Source organism: Thalassophryne amazonica, chromosome 7, assembly GCF_902500255.1.
Source record: "Thalassophryne amazonica chromosome 7, fThaAma1.1, whole genome shotgun sequence".
NCBI classification, from domain to species: domain Eukaryota; kingdom Metazoa; phylum Chordata; class Actinopteri; order Batrachoidiformes; family Batrachoididae; genus Thalassophryne; species Thalassophryne amazonica.
The window spans coordinates 36,027,426-36,048,096 of NC_047109.1; the positions used below are offsets into that span (position 1 = coordinate 36,027,426).

Sequence of the window (20,671 nt, forward strand, 5' to 3'; positions counted from 1 at the left end):
TAGCGGTCCGGATGTACTCCATGTTCCGATGGTCAGTGAAGACCATGAATGGAACCACAGCTCCCTTCAACAGGTGTCTCCACTCCTCCAGGGCCTCTTTCTCCGCCTGGAGCTCCCGATTGCCGACGTCATAGTTCCGCTCTGCTGGGGTTAACCTGCGGGAGAAATAGGCGCAAGGGTGGAGAACCTTATCGGACTCCCTGCTCTGGGACAGCACTGCTCCTATCCCTGAGTCAGAGGCATCCACTTCAACAATAAACTGGCGGTTAGGATCAGGCTGCACCAGAACTGGTGTAGTCGAAAACCGGTGTTTCAACTCCCTAAACGCGGCTTCGCACCGATCGACCAGGTGAAGGGGACTTTTGGGGAGGTCAGGGCTGTAAGGGGACCAACAACCTGACTATAGCCCTTAATGAACCTCCTGTAGAAATTTGCGAAGCCGAGGAACTGTTGCAGCTTCCTACGGCTTACCGGTTGGGGACAATCTCTCACCGCCGCTACCTTGACCGGATCGGGACAAAGAAGTACGGTGGAACTCGCACTTCTCGCCCTTCACAAACAGCCGGTTCTCCAACAACCGCTGCAGGACCTGACGTACATGCTTAACATGGGTCTCAGGGTCCGGGGAGAAGATGAGGATATCGTCTAGGTACACGAAGACGAACCGATGCAGGAAGTCCCGCAAGACGTCATTAACCAATGCTTGGAACGTCGCGGGGCTGTTAGTGAGACCAAACGGCATGACCAGGTACTCAAAGTGACCTAAAGGGGTGTTAAATGCCGTCTTCCATTCGTCTCCCTTCCGGATCCGAACCAGGTGATAAGCATTTCTAAGATCCAGCTTGGTGAAAATTTTGGCTCCATGCAGGGGCGTGAACACTGAATCCAATAGAGGTAACGGGTATCAGTTGCGAACCGTGATCTCGTTCAGCCCTCTATAATCAATGCATGGATGGAGTCCGCTGTCCTTCTTGCCCACAAAAAAGAAACCTGCACCCAACGGGGAGGAAGAGTTCCAGATTAACCCGGCAGCTAAAGAGTCCCGGATGTAGGTCTCCATTGATTCGCGCTCTGGACGTGAGAGATTGTACAGCCTGCTGGACGGATACTCAGTGCCCGGAACTAAATCAATGGCACAATCATACGGTCTGTGCCGGGGAAGTGTGAGTGCCAGATCTTTGCACCGCTGCAAGATTGGGGGGGACTCGGACCTCCTCTTTAGCAGTCTCACCGGGTGGGACCGAGGATCTTAAACACTCCCGGTGGCAGGTTTCGCTCCATTGAGCCACAACCCCAGTCAGCCAATCAATCTGGGGATTGTGCTTAATCATCCATGGATAACCCAAAATGATTCTGGATGTAGAAGGTGTTACAAAAAACACAATGTCCTCCCTGTGGTTTCCAGAGACAACCAGTGTTAAGGGCTGTCTCCGGTGTGTTATTAATGGAAGAAGGGTGCCATCTAGTGCCCGTACCTTCAATGGTGAAGGAAGGGCCACTAGAGGGAGCCCTACTTCCTTAGCCCATCTACTATCAAGCAGATTCCCTTCTGACCCCATGTCAATCAGTGCTGGGCCATGAAGGGTTAAATCCCCACAGAGGATTGTGACTGGGACTCGTGCAGATTTTCGTGGTGTTCCCACATGAGTATTATGGCTCACCCTTAGCCCAGTCTCTAAGGGCGAGTGTTGACGTTTTAACCGTCTGGGGCAGTTTTTCTGCATGTGCTCACTCGAGCCGCAGTAAAAACACTCTCCACGGGCCACCCTCCTTTGTCTGTTATCTGATTTTACTTTAGTCCAGCTCATTTCCATAGCAACGGCAGCAGGGGGAGCTGTTGTCACGCAGAGCACTCTGGCTTTGGAGCGGGGGGAGGGCGGCGCTGCTTCGGACCTGGAACGGAGAGGGGCGGTGCGTGCCCGGCCACATCCTTCATCTCGCTCCCGTCGATGTTCTTCTAATTGGTTGTCTTACTGTATAACTAGGTCGATAAGCCCGCCTAAATCCCGCGGCTGATCCTTTGCCACCAGGTGCTCCTTTAGGGCCGGAGACAGCCCCCTTATAAAGGCGGCGCGGCGCGCTACCGTATTCCAACCGGCTCTCGCTGCCGCGACGCGGAAGTCGATGGCATACTCGGCGGCGCTCCTGCGCCCCTGTCGGATTGACAGTAGCACATTTGAAGCCGATTCGCCTCTGTAAGGTGATCAAACACCTGTCGAAACTCCCTGATAAACTCACTGTACGTCGACAGGAGCCGTGAGTTCTGCTCCCAGAGCGCCGTAGCCCAGGTGCGTGCCTTGCACCGAAGCAAATTAATCACATAAGCCACCCAGCTGTGGTCTGACGCGTACATCACAGGGTGTTGTGAAAAAACGAGCGCGCACTGCATCAAGAAGTCTGCGCCCATTTCGACACAACCCCCGTACGGTTCCGGGGGGCTAATGTAAGCTTCAGGTGACAGGGGGGAGACTTTTGAACTACCATTGGATCATCATAATCAAGCGACAGGCCCGCAGGAGGAGTGGCTGCAGCCACACCTGACGCGCGCCTTCACCTGAACGATGAGAGCCTCCATCCTACGGGTGAGGTGAATATCCTGCTTGGTTAACAGATCCAACCGAGCAATAAAGTTGGTGAGAACGTGCTGCAGCTCACCCAACTCACCTCCTGGTGGAGCCTGCGCACCTTGCATTTCCATTGGTGGTTCAAATGGTGGAAAACGCCCCTCGGAGTCCATGACGTGGCCAAGTTATCCTGTTGGGAAAGTGAAGTACACGGACCCACGCCAGGGGGCGTGAATGAACGGCCAATAGGAAGTCCGAATAAATACTGGTTCTATTGGACTACTATTGGATTAACCATGGAAGTAATCAGCTGGTCTCTGAATGCTATTGACACCGTCGTTTCTACAAGAAGGTCAGGACCAGGGGATCCTACCTGCCCAGATGGAATGCATCCTGTGGGCTATGTTCTCGACCCCTGGGGGTCTTGGCATATTGCATGCTTGGCGCCTTTCTCTGTTGAGGACGTCGAGGATTTATTCATATTTGGTCTTATGGTAGCAGGGCTGGTACTCTCTGGCTTATGTGCTGCCCTGATCTATCGGAAAATTGGCAAAACGGCGGCATCAAGAACCACGGCCCCTCGCTTGTCTGTCATCATTAACGAGGTGGGCAAAGCATTGCATTCTCAGACTGTGATGACTCTTGAACTTAGATGCAAGTTGGATGACATCTTGGAGCAGATGGGTGCCTTTGTTGGGAAAGTGAAGTACATGGACCCACGCCAGGGGGCATGAATGAACGGCCAATAGGAAGTCCGAATAAATAACAATTTATTCTGCAAATGTGCACAAACAACCAAATATGCTTTTAGTCTGTCAATCTCAAAACTCAGTGACGCATGGGCATGCCCGAGAGTAGGAGATGCCTAAACAGAGAAGACCCGGGACCCACGAGGTTCCACCGCCAACGGAGACCTGCAACACCATGGAGCCACCAAGTCCCGAGTCCTCAGGTGGCCACCGCTTCCAGCTGTCAGATCCGGTACTGCTGGCAGGAACAGACACAGGTTAAAGGTGGGTGTGTGTACACCCAGCAAACAGTCAGCAAAAACACAGTTCCTTCCTGAGGGAAAAAACCTCCACCTCCAAACCCAAGAACACAGAGTACGTGCAGTGCCTTATGTATCACTTAATCAAAGTCTGAAGTGAGGAGTAGAAACGCCAACTCCTTCCAACTTCCACAAATTCAGCTACAAGCTGCAAGTGTACAAAAAGGTTACGACTGCAAAAAGCTCAGATGCAAAAACGTGTGCGTACGGCACAGAACGGCTGAGTAGTTTACCTGAAGGGTACGCAGATAACTCGGCAGAGTTATGACGTCTCTCCCAGGCTTTTATGGAATGTGATGTTGATGAGGTGATGACTGACAGCTGTCAGCTCTGGGCTCCTGGTGCTCTTGTTTGGCGACTACGCCCTCTGGTGCCTGAAGCCCGACGTCAGGCAGGGCGCCCTCTGGTGGTGAGCCAGCAGTATGAGGGCTGTCAATAAAGTAACGGTCCTTTTTATTTTTTTCAAAAACTATATGGATTTCATTCATATGTTTTTACGTCAGACATGCTTGAACCCTCGTGCGCATGCGTGAGTTTTTCCATGCCTGTCAGTGACGTCATTCGCCTGTGAGCACTCCTTGTGAGAGGAGTCATTCAGCCCCTCGTCGGAATTCCTTTGTCTGAGAAGTTGCTGAGAGACTGGCGCTTTGTTTGATCAAAATTTTTTCTAAACCTGTGAGACACATCGAAGTGGACACGGTTCGAAAAATTAAGCTGGTTTTCAGTGAAAATTTTAACGGCTGATGAGAGATTTTGAGGTGATTCTGTCGCTTTAAGGACTTTTCACGGTGCGAGACGTCGTGCAGCGCTCTCAGGCAGCGTCATCAGCCTGTTCAAGCTGAAAACCTCCACATTTCAGGCTCTATTGATCCAGGACGTCGTGAGAGAACAGAGAAGTTTCAGAAGAAGTCGGTTTCAGCATTTTATCCGGATATTCCACTGTTAAAGGAGATTTTTTTTAATGAAAGACGTGCGGACGGATCCGCGCGTCCGGACGCAGCCGACGCGGTGCGGCGGCACAGGAAAAACACCTCCGTGTTGATAACCATTTGTAAAATCCAGGCGGCTTTTGATGGCTTTCAGTGGAGTGAGTATATGAGAAATTGTTTAACAGGCAGGACATGTTCCAACTTGTCCTTAAGGCTTTCAACAGACGTGTTTTTCCTGTGGCGGAGCGTCGCGGCGGCTGCGTCCCGACGCGCGGACCCGTCCGCACGTCTTTCATTAAAAAAATCTCCTTTAACAGTGGAATATCCGGATAAAATGCTGAAACCGACTTCTTCTGAAACTTCTCTGTTCTCTCACGACGTCCTGGATCAATAGAGCCTGAAATGTGGAGGTTTTCAGCTTGAACAGGCTGATGACGCCGCCTGAGAGCGCTGCGCGACATCTTGCACCGTGAAAAGTCCTTAAAGCGACAGTCTCACCTCAAAATCTCTCATCAGCCGTTAAAATTTTCACTGAAAACCAGCTTAATTTTTCGAACCGTGTCCACTTCGATGTGTCTCACAGGTTTAGAAAAAATTTTGATCAAACAACGCGCCAGTCTCTCAGCAACTTCTCAGACAAAGGAATTCCGACGAGGGGCTGGACGACTCCTCCCACAAGGAGTGCTCACAGGCGAATGACGTCACCGACAGGCGTGGAAAAACTCACGCATGCGCACGAGGGCTCAAGCATGTCTGACGTAAAAACATATGAATGAAATCCATATAGTTTTTGAAAAAAATAAAAAGGACTGTTACTTTATTGACAGCCCTCGTACCTCCTCTTCAGGCGGCCCACACAACATCCTTGCAGATAAAGATGTAGATTTCAGAGGCCGGGGAATATTCTTAATTCGTAATTGGGAATATTCTTAATTCATAATTGGGATTTGGTTTGTTCAAGTGGAACTGTAAAAAGTGTTTTTCACTGCTCAAACCACAACACAGCAGGCTTATCAAGCCTGAAGGACAAATTGCCCGACTGTTTTCCTCCAGAGGAATGTCTTCTGGCCTTGGTGATTATTTGGCTCCTTCTTATCTCAACCCACAAAGACAATAAACTGTTTTTCGTAGGACTGAAGCATGCTCCACTCCCTCTCCCCACCCTCCTTCTACCCCCCATCACACATCCCCCACTCCGGCTTCTGCTCACGTCACACCCCTTCCCTTCTTCGGGGGCAGCGCAGTTTTAACTGCTGCTGGTCCGTGTCCCCCCCAAGCTGACGGTGGTGGAACTCAGGGTTGCTGCGCGACCTTCACCCACTTGCCTCAGTTTGGATAATGGACTTCTTCAGATTTAGTGCACATAAACAATGTCAAATGTGTACGAGGTCTGTCCTAAAATGCATCAGCCAAGCTTGAACCTTCGTGCGCATGCGTGAGTTTTTTCACGCCTGTCGGTTGCGTCATTCGCCTGTGAGCAGGCTTTGTGTGAGCAGTGGTCCACCCCTCTCGTCGGATTTTTATTGCGAATAAATGTCTGAACGATTTGGAGCTTTGCTGCATCAAATTTTTCCAGAAACTGAGAGACCTCAAGCTGGACGCCATTCGGAAAATTTAGATGGCTTTCAGCGATGATTTCATGGGGATTACACAGATTAAGGAGTGCTCCAGCCGGTTTAAAGACCGACCACAGCATCTGAGAACGCGGTGCGCTCCGAGCGCCGATCGACAGGCTGACACCCCGCTGAAACAACCAGATCATTTCCAACGTGAAGGCTTTGTTGATCCGGGACGTCATCTGAAAAAGGCCGAAGGTGTGGACATCAGCACTTTTTCAGCACATTCTACTGTTACAGGAGTTTTTTTCATGGAAACAGAAGCGGAAGATTCCTGTGAGGTTTCATCACGGCGTTGCTTTGCGCCGTGCGGCTCCGCCGCGACACGCGGAATTCCTCCGCACGTCTGTCTCAATGTGCCGAAAAAGTGCTGATGCCCACGTCTTCCGCAATGCCTGTGCTACTCAGACGACATACCGGATCAAGACAGCGTCCAGTTTAGAAATAAACGGCACATTCCACTGTTACAGGAGTTTTTGTCTTGGAAAGAGGAGCGGAGGAAATCCGCTGGACATGTTGGGGCATGTCCAGCTCATGCACAATTTCTCGGATACTCACACGACTGAAAAGCAACCGGAAGCCGTCTGAAAGCTACCTGAAAGCCGTCCTGTGAGACCAACACGGAGGTGGTTTTGTCCCGCGCCATGAGCAGCACGGTGGCGCAATCCTCCGCTTCTCTTTCCATGAAAAAAAACTCCTGTAACAGTAGAATGTGCCGAAAAAGTGCTGATGTCTACGCCTTCTGCCTTTTTTGTGAAAGTCAGACGACGTCCTGGATCAACAAAACCTTCACGTTGAAAATGATCTGGATGTTTCAGCGGGGTTTGAGCCTGTCGATTGGCGCTCGGAGCGCGGCGCGCTCTCAGCCGCTGTGGGCGGTCTTTAAACCGGTTGGAGCACTCCTTAATCTGTGTACTCCCCATAAAATCGTCGCTGAAAGCCATCTAAATTTTCCAAATGGTGTCCAGCTGGAGGTCTCTCACAGTTTCTGGAAAAATTTGATGCAGCAAAGCTCCAAATCGTTCAGACATTTATTTGCAATAAAAATCTGATGAGAGGGGTGGACCACTGCTCATACAAAGCCTGCTCACAGGCGAATGACGCAACCGACAGGCGTGAAAAAACTCACGCATGTGCACGAAGGTTCAAGCTTGGCTGATGCAATCACACATGATTCAAATCCATATGGTTTTTGCAAAAAATACAAAGGTCCGATACTTTTTGGACAGACCTCGTATGTGCTGTCTTTAATTCTGATGTGTGCCATTATTACGGTAAACAAGTAATAATTGTGGACTAATTGCTGTCTGAGGTAACTGGAGTGTAAACGTAATTTCTCCACTGTGAGATCAATAAAGTATAAAGTATATCTCATCAGTTTATGTTGTGTTACTGTGTGTCGCATGATATCCCATAGAATGTGTTGTATAGCATGGTGGCTAATGTGTGTAACATTATTCCTCTAAATGCACAGTATGGCCAATGATGGTGTTTTATCATATTGTACATGTAGACATTTCTTCCTTTTCTCATTTCCCGCTCACTCATGGCCGCAGTTTAAATCCTGCAGAGAGTTCAGTTAACACTGTGTGATTTAACACGGCCATGTGACACAAATGTGTTGTTAATTTGTTTGAAATTAACACTACAGTCTTAACGCTTCACACCCACATATCTCAACACCGTAAATTTCACACACACATTTGATGTGTAATAGACAGGCGTCCTGTCCAGGTTGTAGTCTGCCTCTCGCCCAGTGACTGCTGGGATAGTCTTTAGCTCCTCCATTACCCTTTGGGGAGGAGGTGACCTAGTGGTGAAAGTGTTAGGCTTGGGACCAGAGGATCCTCAGTTCAAATCCAAGCCTGATCGGAAAATCACGAAGGGCCCTTGGGCAAGGTCCTTAATTCCCTAGTTGCTCCCAGTGTGTACTGGAGTGTGTAGCTGCTTTGAACGTCTGGTGCCGATGGAAAAGCACTATATAAATGCAGTTCATTTATTTAGTTGGAGTAAGTGGGTATAGAAAATTAATTAATAAAATCCCTCATTAGCAGAAACTCCATAAAATCCATAATTGCTATGTGCCAGTGAAAGACTAAATAAAAATTAAAGCCTTTTCAGGTCAGTGGGAAGGTTCTTTTTGATTGTCTTAGTGTTTCACTGAGAATCTCTGACTGAGATGCATTGCAGCCACTTTTAAGCACAAAGCGGTGCTGATGGTGCAAGGCCATGTGCTCTTTACCAGATTCTAGGGTTGGCTGTGAATGACAGATCCTCCCAAGAAAGATGGAAACTATAGCTAAGAAGTTGTAGTTTCAGGAAGTGGTCGAACAAAGTCTCTGTATCATTCTGTCACACATATATAATAATAGAAATTTTATGTTAATCTGGACATGTTGCATCTGTGAACATCAGAGGGTTAATTTGAATAAATGTAATCAAATCCAGATGTTTATTATGTTCTGTATATTGACAGTGATAAAAAAGTACTACGATGGCTTTCTTTTAGCCACCGAATTGAAAAGCTGCATATCATCTGCATAGCTGTCAGTGTCTAGAATTTTACCTGAAAACAATGGAAACAAACTTTTTTGTCTTTTAAATCACATCAAATGTGTAAAGTCAGTGTCATTCTGTTTGCAGGATCCGGTGAAGACGGTGGATGAGACGGTGGCCCGGAAAGGACAAGATGTGCTGAAGAACAGCGAACAGAAGATCATCACCACGGCTGCTGACTTGACATCCTTATTGCCCCAACTTCCACCTCCAATACCTCCCCGCCCTGCCACACACTCATCCCTGCCCCCTCCCCGGATCCCTTCCTTCACAGAGTACTTCAGCATGCAGGGCGGAGGAGGAGCAGGCTTTGGAACAAAGGCATAAGATGGAGAGACAGACAGGAAAGGGAGATGGGGAGAGAATGGTAATACGAAATCAAACGAATGAAATCAGAAGGTGGAAATCGCAGCGTTAAAGAGACACGTGTCATCCAAGAAAGGTTTGGATGGACGAAGGGCAGAAATCACCATAAAAGGGCATCTGAAAGTGAGCATCCTGAAACAGAAATGAAATCACCGAAATGGAGGAGTTGGAGATGGAAGCTTGTTGAAGAATAAAGAAGCAATAAATATTTGATGTTGACCAGTAGGAGCCACCAGGGGAAAAAGATGACAAAGTGTATGTAGCTGGAGCAACAGAACGACAGCTGTGCATGAAGTGGAAGTGAACAACATTCAGAAATGCTTTTGTTTAAAAATTCATCAGGCATTGATGGCACGCTGGAAGAGAATGTGAATAGCTAAAAATGCCACTGTATAGTTTAAGAATTTGTCACAAAAGCCTAATTAGGTTTGATGGTTCTTTTCTATATTATTAAATTCTAGCTGGTGCTGAGACCATCAGAAATCTTATGCCATTACATTTAATCTTTTCATGACTTATTTCTGTGGGGTCATTTTTGATAGACTATAGATATTTCCTGAGTTTGGGGACATAATTTTTGTTTGTTCATGCCTTCTGCTGATCGTTCCACATTTGACATGCTGTTGATGTGCAAATGTACAGTCTCCTGTTTACTGTGGGACACTTGTAGGTACTCGTAAAACAAGCATGTTTGTATTTGCTGTCCAAAAATGGATGTATTCCATGTGAATATTTGCTTACTGTGTGTATTGGAATTTATACTTTTGTAAAATGCATACAATAGATTTTAGTAGTACTTCTGACGGGCGAAAATCAATTTACAGTCACAGTTTCTGTTAAACGATATTCCTGTAATTTCTCCTTTTTCCGCTGTCTGGGAAAACAAACACTATATTCAGTTTCAGCTCAATTTCCATTGGAGTGTTTGCTAACTAAAGTCATTTCTCTGTATACAGACGGCAGTGAATGTACTTATGCAATACAGCACAAGGACGGGGTGATTAACTCCTCCCCCAAGTCACTGGAAAACTCAACCCTGTTTTTTCACCCCATCACTCTCCAGCTCAAATCTACAATGTATCCAATGTAAACAGGACACCCAAACCTTTACTAACTTTGATGTCGCTCTTGTTGAGTACCTAAAATATGTGGACTGTATTTGTTGGCCTTTCTGCCTTTAGTTACAGTGACTGTTTAAAAATAATAACAATAATCATAATCACTACTGATTAACAGGTCGATCTGTAACCTGCAGGTGTTGAACCATGGCTCATAAGGTTGTGGACAAGCTTGATCAGAAAAATGTTGCAGTTGCGGGTGGAGCGGGTCAAAAATAATAAAACAGAGTTCCCACTCAGTAATTAATAATTTGCAGATATGTTACAGACTCTCTCAATGGCATATATAAGATGCGATTACATCCACGTTCTCTTCCTCTCTCCCACACACGCCAGAGGGTGCACTCTGTGCTGCTTGATATTGTCTGCATTTTTGCTATATTCATGTTGGCAATTACAAAAATAGTCATAATGGTCATCATAGTAAAATTCCTGTCTGCAGTGGCACACCTTAGGTGACGACGACATGAGGCTTGCTTATTTTTTTTTATCCTAATGATTGTAATTTACTTCACTGGAACATAGTGTTTTGCACAGCATATATTAAGCAAGGCAAGTTTATTTATAGAACACAATTCATACACAAGGCAATAAAAATATAAAAAATAAAAAATACAAAGTGCTTTACAGTTACATAAATTTACAATCAAATGTAATCAATTCATAAAATCTAAATAATCATTTAAAAAATACATTAAAAGGAAAAAATGCAAATAAAATACTTTCAACTGTCATATGCACAGGTAAAATAAAGCTTCAGCTTTTTTTTCAGCCTGGATTTGAACATTGTCAGAATTGAGGCCTGTCTAACCATTTCTGGAAGTTTGTTCCAGATTCTAGCGACATAAAACTGAAATGCAGCCTCCATTAAAGCAGGAAGCTCTGACTGTATTGGTGCCTTAAAAAGACAACTTTTGAGAGGTTGTAGATTAATTATTCTCTGTAATATCACACAAATTATTCACCTTTACCTGATTAAAACTGAGTGACTCTCTGCACTTAAATAATACATCTCTTGCTGCCCAAATTTCTTCCTCATTAAAGATAAAACATCTGCATTACAGTCTGCCACTTACAGCCAATATGTGACTGCAGCATGAGTGGCATCCTTGGTGTTTGTACCCATGTCTATCCTTCTTAAAATGTGATTAAATAAGAAAGCATATTCCTACGTAAATGCTATGATTCCATCACAGCATACATAGACCCATTGTTGTTGCTTTATTTTGTGAGCCAGCTTGGTTTTGGGTTGTTAATCACTGCATATTTTGTATGGGTCAGGCAGTGTTAATTGGCTCTCATGACCAGCTGGGTGGGTGCGGGTGTTAAAAAAAAAAAAATCCTTACCCGCACATTACTTCACAATACTCTCTGGACTTTTACATGTTTTTATTATTTTGTGACAGGGATAAAAATCTAAATATGTGCTCCTTTAAAAAACAGAAACAGTCAAACCCTCCCAAAAATTGTGTATGGGAGGTTCCCCAAAATTCTGGGTCAGCAAATAAGATACAATCAACTTTATTTATCCCAAAGGAAAGTATTTCACCAGAGTACAGAAAGAGTAAATTTGTTTTTGTTGTTGTTGTTGGTACAATAGGTACAACAAATTTACTCTGAATAACTGAATAATTTTGAATAGCTCTCTTCATTATGTACTCATCCTGCAGAAGGGGGAGGAATGATACAGTCTGATTGCCACATGTAGGAAAGACCTCCTGTGGTGTTCTATAGTGAACCTCTGTGGTCTCAGTTTTTGGTTGAAGGTGCTCTGACAGGACGTCAGTGTGGCATGCAGGGGGTGGGAGGTATTGACCAGGATGCTGAGCAGCTTCCTCAGCATCCTCTACTCTGACACCTCCACCACTGACTCCAGCTCAACCTCCAGGATAGAGCCAGCTCTCCTGATGAGCTTGTTGAGTCTGTGTCAGCTGCCTTCAGCCTGCTGCCTCAGCACACTACAGCACAGAAGAATGATGCTGGAGACCACCAAGTGATAACCACATTCATTTTGCAGTGACACCAATAAACCATAGCTACTCTCCTTCCCAAAAGTGAAGAGTGGGAGAAACTGAGAGAGGAAACTATTTCTGTTCTAAATAGTAGGCCCTCTGTGGAGCAGTGAGTCTCTTCTGTGTTAACATCTGCTATGAGAGGCGGGAAAAAGCTTTAAATCCAAACTGTGCACCAAAAACCACACAGGGTATGGATGGTACGGGTTTTGACACTCTTCCCTCTATTCCTTAAGTCTGCAGAAGCTGTGCACAGTGACACTCCACAGGTTTATGTACTGAAAAAAGGACGTTTTATCTAAAAAATATCCAAAAGAATTCCCATGAATCCGGTAGCAATCTTTTATAAGCAGGCGTATTATATTATGATGAAGCTCAGCATTAATATAACATGAGGCAGCATCTACCGTGATGTGCGAGTGGAGAGCCCAGAGAGAATTTTCAGCACTCGGGCTGTGTATATAAAAAAGCATGGTCCAGATTTCATCTTGTGCACTGCTGCTCTTGGTCTTTGTACTGTGAAGCAAAGGCAGATCTAAGGAGGGGCCTCATAGGCATGCAGCCCCCACCCCAAAGAATTTTAGTACCATTTTAACCCTACCGGAAAAATTAAGATTTGACATCACAAATCCTGCATTGTCAGCCTCAGTTTCTCACCGTCACCCCTCCCTGACTGATCCAGTCCTATAGCATCTATAGTTTCCACAGGACCCATGAGAGTGTTTAACTCTCAACTAAGCAACACACTGACAGATATGTGAGTGGTGTGAAATTAACTTTTTATGTGGAAAGAAAGGGAGAGAAGACCCGGATGGGTTTCCATACGGCCCCCACCCTAGAGTCTAGACTCGCCACCGCTCAAAGCTACAGTCAGCACAGGATTGCTGCTTTCCAGTGCCGAGGAAAAACAAAAATCTCAAAGGGGTCATTTTTTGTAGGCACTGTAGAATATGGCAAAGATTGAACCATTATTAGTCATTTTTATTCCTCTACCAATGAGCTATGATTTAAGAAAAGAAGTATAGCTGAGCTGTGAACAGAGCGACACAGTTGTACATATTGTCTGTCCTGCATGGAGCACTTTAATGTTCCTGGTCTTAGTCTATTTATTCGTGATGTCACCTTATAAGACTGCTTTGAACCTGTATCCGCACGTCGTACTATTTCAGAGTCATACCTGCAACACCTGTAAATAGAGTCTGAAAACGTCTCTGAGTGGACATGTTATAGGCCGTATCGTGCACAGTCATTTTACAATCAATTTAGAATGTATGGATTTCTCTGGAACAGAGTGGACCACCAGCTTTCTGCAATTCAGATACTGACAAAAAAACAAACAAAAAAACTGTAAAGACGCTGACAAATCAAGCAATTTTATCTCAACTAGAAAATATTGTACATTGATTGTGTATTTTTCTAATCCATAAATGGTGGAAGTCAACAGGTAGTCCACTGTTTAATCAATGGCAACCTTCTGTATGGAGTATTTTAAGATGTTTGGACCGTGGTGTGTAACTCGTGAGAGTATAATTTAGTGTGTGAAGCAGAATACTACTTGAATTCCTAGTTGTTATTTTTGATGATGTGTTTATATATGACACTGACTGCCATTTGTCTGCTGTTGCCTGTTGTTGTGGTAACCATGATGTGACTGAACCAACACTGGCCGACCCGACTAACACACGTGCTTTGTCAGTATCATGGCTTTAACTTTGTGTACGTTGATGTACATTAGTGGACTGAGACACGCGAGTAGGGAAAGATGATGGAGAAAAGAAAAAAAGATCATGTATGCATGACAAAAAAACAGCACAGCTATTAGGCTACTCAGAATGACCTGGTTAAGAGCACATCACTGAGGCACTGTTCAAATGCATTTAATGGTGTCAAATACACTGTACATACAGTATACACTTTTTGCCAAATTAATTAAAAATATTGGTTTTATTACAGGCTTTGTCTGATTGTGTTATTTTCACACTTTTTTTTTTTTTTTTTTACACGAGTTCATCCCTCAGCTTCAGCTCTGAAGCAGGGCTAATATTGCTTTCCTTGGTAATATATGTGGGCATAAAAAAAGTAAATGCTACAGAAATCTGACATTTGACCCCAATGACATTCACTTTCCTTCAAATGATTGACCTGTGGCTGACCTTGCCAGGGCAATTCTGGAATCCACCTAAGTGTGTGCCACATTTGGTCCAAATTGGTTTGAAAATCATATTCCCTAATCTTGAACTTTGCAGAAATAAATTATTTAAAGGCATTGTTGGAGTCGGCCTTCACTGATATAAGTTTGGTAGAAATCAGCAAAAGGACCTGGGAGGAGGCAGCACGGTGGCTTAGCGGTTAGCACTGTTGCCTCACAGCAAGATGGTCGTGGGATTGCTTCCCACCTGTGTGGAGTTTGCATATTCTCGTGTTCGCATGGGTTCCCTCTGGGTGCTCTGACTTCCTTCCACCTCCAAAAGACATGCAGGTCAGGTGTGTTGGTGACCCTAAATTGACTGTAGGTGTGCAGGCGTGAATGTGTTTGTCTAATTGTGGCCCTGTGACAGACTGCTGTACGGTCCAGGTTGTACCTTGCCTCGTGCCCTGTGGCTGCTGGGATGGGCTCAACGCTGACTCTATAAGTGAAGTCCACATCTCGGGCCGCGCGGTGCATTATGGGTAGGCTAAATTTTTCGACTACCAATCCACAAGCTATGACGGCGGAAAGCAGTGAGGAGTGATATGATTTGGATAATTTCAACCGCTGGAAAGTTGATCTAAAGCGTTTTTGTAAGCTCTGCAGATTGCCTGTTACAACCAGGACTACATACGGCCGTGGACAGAAATGGAAAGAAGAGCTGGCTGCGTTTGCGTGTGCTGCATCGGTACAGAAACTACCGTTGGTGCTAACAAAAGAGGATGAGAGTGCTGCTGTCGAAAATGACCAGTCCTTGTTAATAGTTGTAGACAAACAAATTTCTGACCCCTTGAAGGCAACTGACGGATGGTTAGATGAAGTCCAGGGTCTGAAACTTGTTGTGAAAAGTGTGATGACACGGACCCACAACAGGGGGCGTAAATGAATGGTCAATGGAAATGCAAAAAGTAACAATTTAATGTTGTGAAATGTGCACAATGGAATACAGATACAGTTTTACACTACAGTCAATTACAAAGTTGGTGTCGTGTGGGCAGGCTCGAGGATAGGAGATGCCCGTCCAGAGAAGAGTTGGGACCCACACGATTTCCACTGCCAACAGATCTGGAACACCCCGGAGCCGCCACGTCCTGAGTCCCCAGGTGGCCACCGTCTCCAGCTGTCAGATCGGGTATTGCTGGCAGGAAACAGAAACAGTTAATAGTGGGTAGAGAAGCTTGAATCTTCGACTGGACTGGGTTGCTTGACGTGAGGACGTTTCGCTTCAAATCACAGAAGCTTCCTCAGCTAAAATTCTTGCTCTGGTAGTCTGACTTCTGTCTTGACTCTTGTAGAGAAGAATAAACCAGAAGCCAACAAAAGCTGGAATTTTTAACCTAACCAGACCCCTCCTACCGAGAGGCCGACTGCTATAGGCTAGTGACTAAACAATAGCTCTAATTAGCACCTATTGTGCTCTAGTTAGCACTCTCCTAATGATGGGATGAAAGCCTCCCCTGATGGCTCCCTTGACGACTCTCCTGATGACGTGAATGACTCATTACCATGAACAAAAGACTGAAACTGCTTTGACCTGAGTACCCCATTGTAAACAGGGGACAAAGCGTGTCTGAGACCTGCCCCCGGTTAAGGCTGGGTTTCAACTGTTTTACAAAAAATGCCTCCTTGACACCTCTCTCAAACCATTTCTTCTCTCTGGCTAAGATTTTAACTTCCTTGTCCTCAAACGTGTGGTTAGTGTCTTTCAGGTGGAGATGAACTGCAGACTGAGGTCCACTGGTGACCTCTCTGCGGTGCTGGTATAGCCTCTTGTTTAAAGGTTGCTAATAGTGGGTGTGAGTGCACACACCCAGCAAAACAGTCAGCAAGCAGTTCCTTTTCGGGTGGGAAAACACCTCCACCTCCTGATCTCACATTTCCTTTGAGTGTTCGTGCAGACCCCAATATACACTTAACGAGTGCAGGAGTGCAGAGCGGAAAACGCCGACTCCTCCCAACTTCCTCCAACTCGGCTGTAAGTGAATATGGCTGCAAACTCAAAATCACAGATTAACAGCTCCCAGCTTAGATGCAAAGTACGTTACAACTTAAGTTTAGCAGCGGAAAGCACAAAGACGGCTGAGAGTTTACCTGAAATGGTTTGACGATTTCTCGGCAGAGATGTGGTGTCTTCTCCAGGGCTTTTATGGGTGAGGTGTGATGAAGTGATGAATGACAGCTGTCAACTCCGGGCTCCTGGTGCTCCTGGTGGCGACTGCGCCCTCTGGTGCCTGAAGCCCGCCTTTAGGCAGGGCGCCCTCTGGTGTTGGGCCAGCAGTACCTCCTCTTCGGGTGGCCCACACAACAAAACTGTGGATATTGCAGAATATTTGCTAAGCAGGGATGAGTAATCGTGACTCCACCGACTTTATAATGACCACAAGGAAGGTGGGTCTCACATATAACCTCTTTGGTGTCATGTTTGTCTTGGTAAGTTGACAGACATACAATGATATGTGCATGCATGCAGTTTGTTTATAGAACATGTCAATATTACAATATTACGTGCCACGTCATTCATGGCGCGACATTATAGTTATAAGGCGATGCACGAAAGCAGCGTCATCAGCCACATTATAATTCGGCACAGTTTCAGGATATTGACAAAATAAATGTGTGCAAGAAACTTACAATTTAGTCCGTCTTTTATGTCCATCTGGATCTTTCTTTTCTGTGGGGAAATTGTGTAGAATGAACGGAGGTTTACAACCACATTTCTTATTCTTTCCGTCTTTGTGTGGACTCAGTGGAGCTTTGCAGTCGTGTGTTTTCAGCCAACTTTCAAGCCTATAAATACCGTTCGAGCATTTGAAAACAGCACAATGCGCCCCTGTCATTATTGTATGTCGCTTAAGGCTTAAAGCCTTTGAAACAATCCCTGTAAGCCTTAACTTTTACAGTGCGCTAATGCTACTGTATACAAAATTCAATGGGAGCAGTGTGAGTTTGGTAGTTGGGATTTTTGCCCCCGTTTGACCCACACATGCGCAGATGCGTTGCGCACTTCGCTTATTAGCGTAAGTGCGTGTCAAAAATGGGTGGACGTAGGAGGAGAGAGGCCAACAAACTGGCAGATATATCCTTGGCCCCAGTTGTTGACTTTTGATAAACTTCATCTTACCTGGGCAATTCCAGAACCCACCTTCATGTGTGTGCCATGGTTAGTGGATATTAGAATGAAAAACAAATTTTGACCTTTGACCCCAATGATTCATCTTTGGATTTAAAAAAAAAAAATAACTTGCTTGGGCAGTTCTAGAAGCCACTTCTGCAAATCAGAGTCAAAACCCCTTGGGAAATGTTACCTTGTATGAGAATTTCCAGAACCCACCTCCATATGTGTGCCAGATTTGGTGGAAATTGAATGAAAAAACATAATTAATTTAAAAAACACACAAACACAAATTTTGATCTATGACCCCAATGATTGTCCTTTGATAAATTTGATATTTGTGCGTTTCCAGAACTGGCCCTGTGATAGACTGGAGTCCTTTCCAGGGTTTACCCTGCCTCTCGCCCATCGATTTCTATTTAATCACTAGATGGAGGACCAGGCTGATCCGCTCATTTGCTGGCTGTTGCCAGAGCACTGCCATCTTGGTTAGTGTCTGACAACCAGACATAAATAGAAATTAATGGGCATGATTAATGTTTTCAATGGAGTTTCACCATAAATCTGCATTTTCTGTGCTGTTACTATGCTGTTACATTTATTCAAACTCAGGCCCACATGTTTACAGCTACTATTTGTCAAAACCAATAAAGAAGCGGATCAGACTATTTATATAATAGACCTGAATGAATGTGTTAGTCCCAGTCCAGATGTTGTGAAGCAAGATAGAAGTAATACCATCAGTTTGTCAAACACACTGTGTCTGCCAAGACATGAGATGCTAGTCTAATTCTTAATTCATTTCATTATGAAGTTAAGTTCAAGATGGGAAGTAATCAGGGGTGAAATTAAGAGCTTCGCACACTTGCATCATCTTAAAGATATTAATATTAAAGACTGCTCTTAACCCACCTGCAGTGCCACTTTTATGGAGCACTCCTCCGCGAAACTTTCAAATAAAATAAATAATATGAAACAGCTACGCCAGCCAGGGTGAAAGTAAGATTATTCAATCATTTCTGAAATCTGAAAACACTTCACTGGAATATGGAGTATATCATAGAGAAATTAATCTCATTCATGTATATTCTTACATTAGTAGAACATACAAAGTCAAAGCGACTGTCATGTGACCCACCAAATTGAGAGAAAAAGCATTTCCATTCTATGAATTTCCTTTTACAGAATATCTCAGGATGGAAAACCTGATATGAAGAAAAAACCAGAGGTGAATTAAAAAGGGATAAATTGAGATTTATGAAAGTGAGACTTCTAATTAAATCGCTATATCACTATATATTGCTTGAGAGGCTTGAATTTAGTCTGGTGTGGGACACCAACAACAACAACAACAACCAACTTGTTGCTTCTATTAGTAGATGAATGAATTCCAGAACCCAGAGACATATACTCAACAAAAATATAAACGCAACACTTTTGGTTTTGCTCCCATTTTGTATGAGATTAACTCAACGATCTAAAACTTTTTCCACATACACAATATCACCATTTCCCTCAAATACTGTGCACAAACCAGTCTAAATCTGTGATAGTGAGCACTTCTCCTTTGCTGAGATAATCCATCCCACCTCACAGGTGTGCCATACCAAGATGCTGATTAGACACCATGATTAGTGCACAGGTGTGCCTTAGACTGCCCACAATAAAAGGCCACTCTGAAAGGTGCAGTTTTATCACACAGCACAATGCCACAGATGTCGCAAGATTTGAGGGAGCGTGCAATTGGCATGCTGACAGCAGGAATGTCAACCAGAACTGTTGCTCGTGTATTGAATGTTCATTTCTCTACCATAAGCCGTCTCCAAAGGCGTTTCAGAGAATTTGGCAGTACATCCAACCAGCCTCACAACCGCAGACCACGTGTAACCACACCAGCCCAGGACCTCCACATCCAGCATGTTCACCTCCAAGATCGTCTGAGACCAGCCACTCAGACAGCTGCTGAAACAATCGGTTTGCATAACCAAAGAATTTCTGCACAAACTGTCATAAACCGTCTCAGGGAAGCTCATCTGCATGCTCGTCGTCCTCATCGGGGTCTCGACCTGACTCCAGTTCGTCGTCGTAACCGACTTGAGTGGGCAAATGCTCACATTCGCTGGCGTTTGGCACGTTGGAGAGGTGTTCTCTTCACGGATGATACGAAGGAGATGTGTTGCACTGCATGAGGCAAATGGTGGTCACACCAGATACTGACTGGTATCCCCCCCCCAATAAAACAAAACTGCACCTTTCAGAGTGGCCTTTTATTGTGGGCAGTCTAAGGCACACCTGTGCACTAGTCATGGTGTCTAATCAGCATCTTGATATGGCACACCTGTGAGGTGGGATGGATTATCTCAGCAAAGGAGAAGTGCTCACTATCACAGATTTCAACTGGTTTGTGAACAATATTTGAGGGAAATGGTGATATTGTGTATGTGGATAAAGTTTTAGATCTTTGAGTTCATCTCATACAAAATGGGAGCAAAACCAAAAGTGTTGCGTTTATATTTTTGTTGAGTATAGAAGTAATGATTAATGGGGTATGCGGAATATGAGTATATGTATATTTCTACATTAGCAGCAACAAAAGAATGGGACTGCTGACTAAGCAATGAGCAACTATTAATTAAAAAATATGAGAAGTTTCAACTCGAGTGTTTCAGTTAGTCAACATTTGCATTTTGTATCAAATTGAAAACACATTATGTAAAGACAGTCAGATGGATTTCAGCAAATAATTTGAATTCATAACAACTGATCAAATTATGTCATAGTATGAATGTTATTATGCTCAGCACACAAATCAAAGAAATCAGAAATACAATAAATCAGATTTTTTTTTCTTGTTGCAAATAATGGGTAATATCAAATAAATATTGATACAGATTGAAGTTTCCTAAACAAATTATTAAACACATGAGAAGGAACCATTTAACAGAGAGAATTAAAAAGTTTTTTGGAGGGAAATCATCCTGAAACCCATCTGCCTTCAATTGCCTGTTTGTGCCAGTCATACCCGGGATCATTTAGTGTGCTTTATTCAGCCCACCCTCCACTGACATTTGCTTCACTGCCTATTGCATATCCATGATGTGTCATACGGTGTATCCAGAAAGTATTCACAGCGCTGCACTTTTTCAACATTTTGCAACCCAG

At 44.6% G+C, this 20,671-nt stretch overlaps 1 protein-coding gene across 1 annotated transcript in view; it reads left to right on the top strand.

Annotated features, from left to right (window-relative positions):
- tmem145 (transmembrane protein 145) overlaps window positions 1-9,318 on the top strand; it is a 109,649-nt gene extending 100,331 nt beyond the window's left edge. The window contains exon 11 of the mRNA XM_034173604.1: window positions 8,801-9,318. Within this exon, the coding sequence (XP_034029495.1) occupies window positions 8,801-9,040 (240 nt within the window). The 3' untranslated portion in view covers window positions 9,041-9,318. The remainder of the gene's footprint in view (window positions 1-8,800) is intronic.
- The last annotated feature ends 11,353 nt before the right edge of the window (window positions 9,319-20,671 follow it).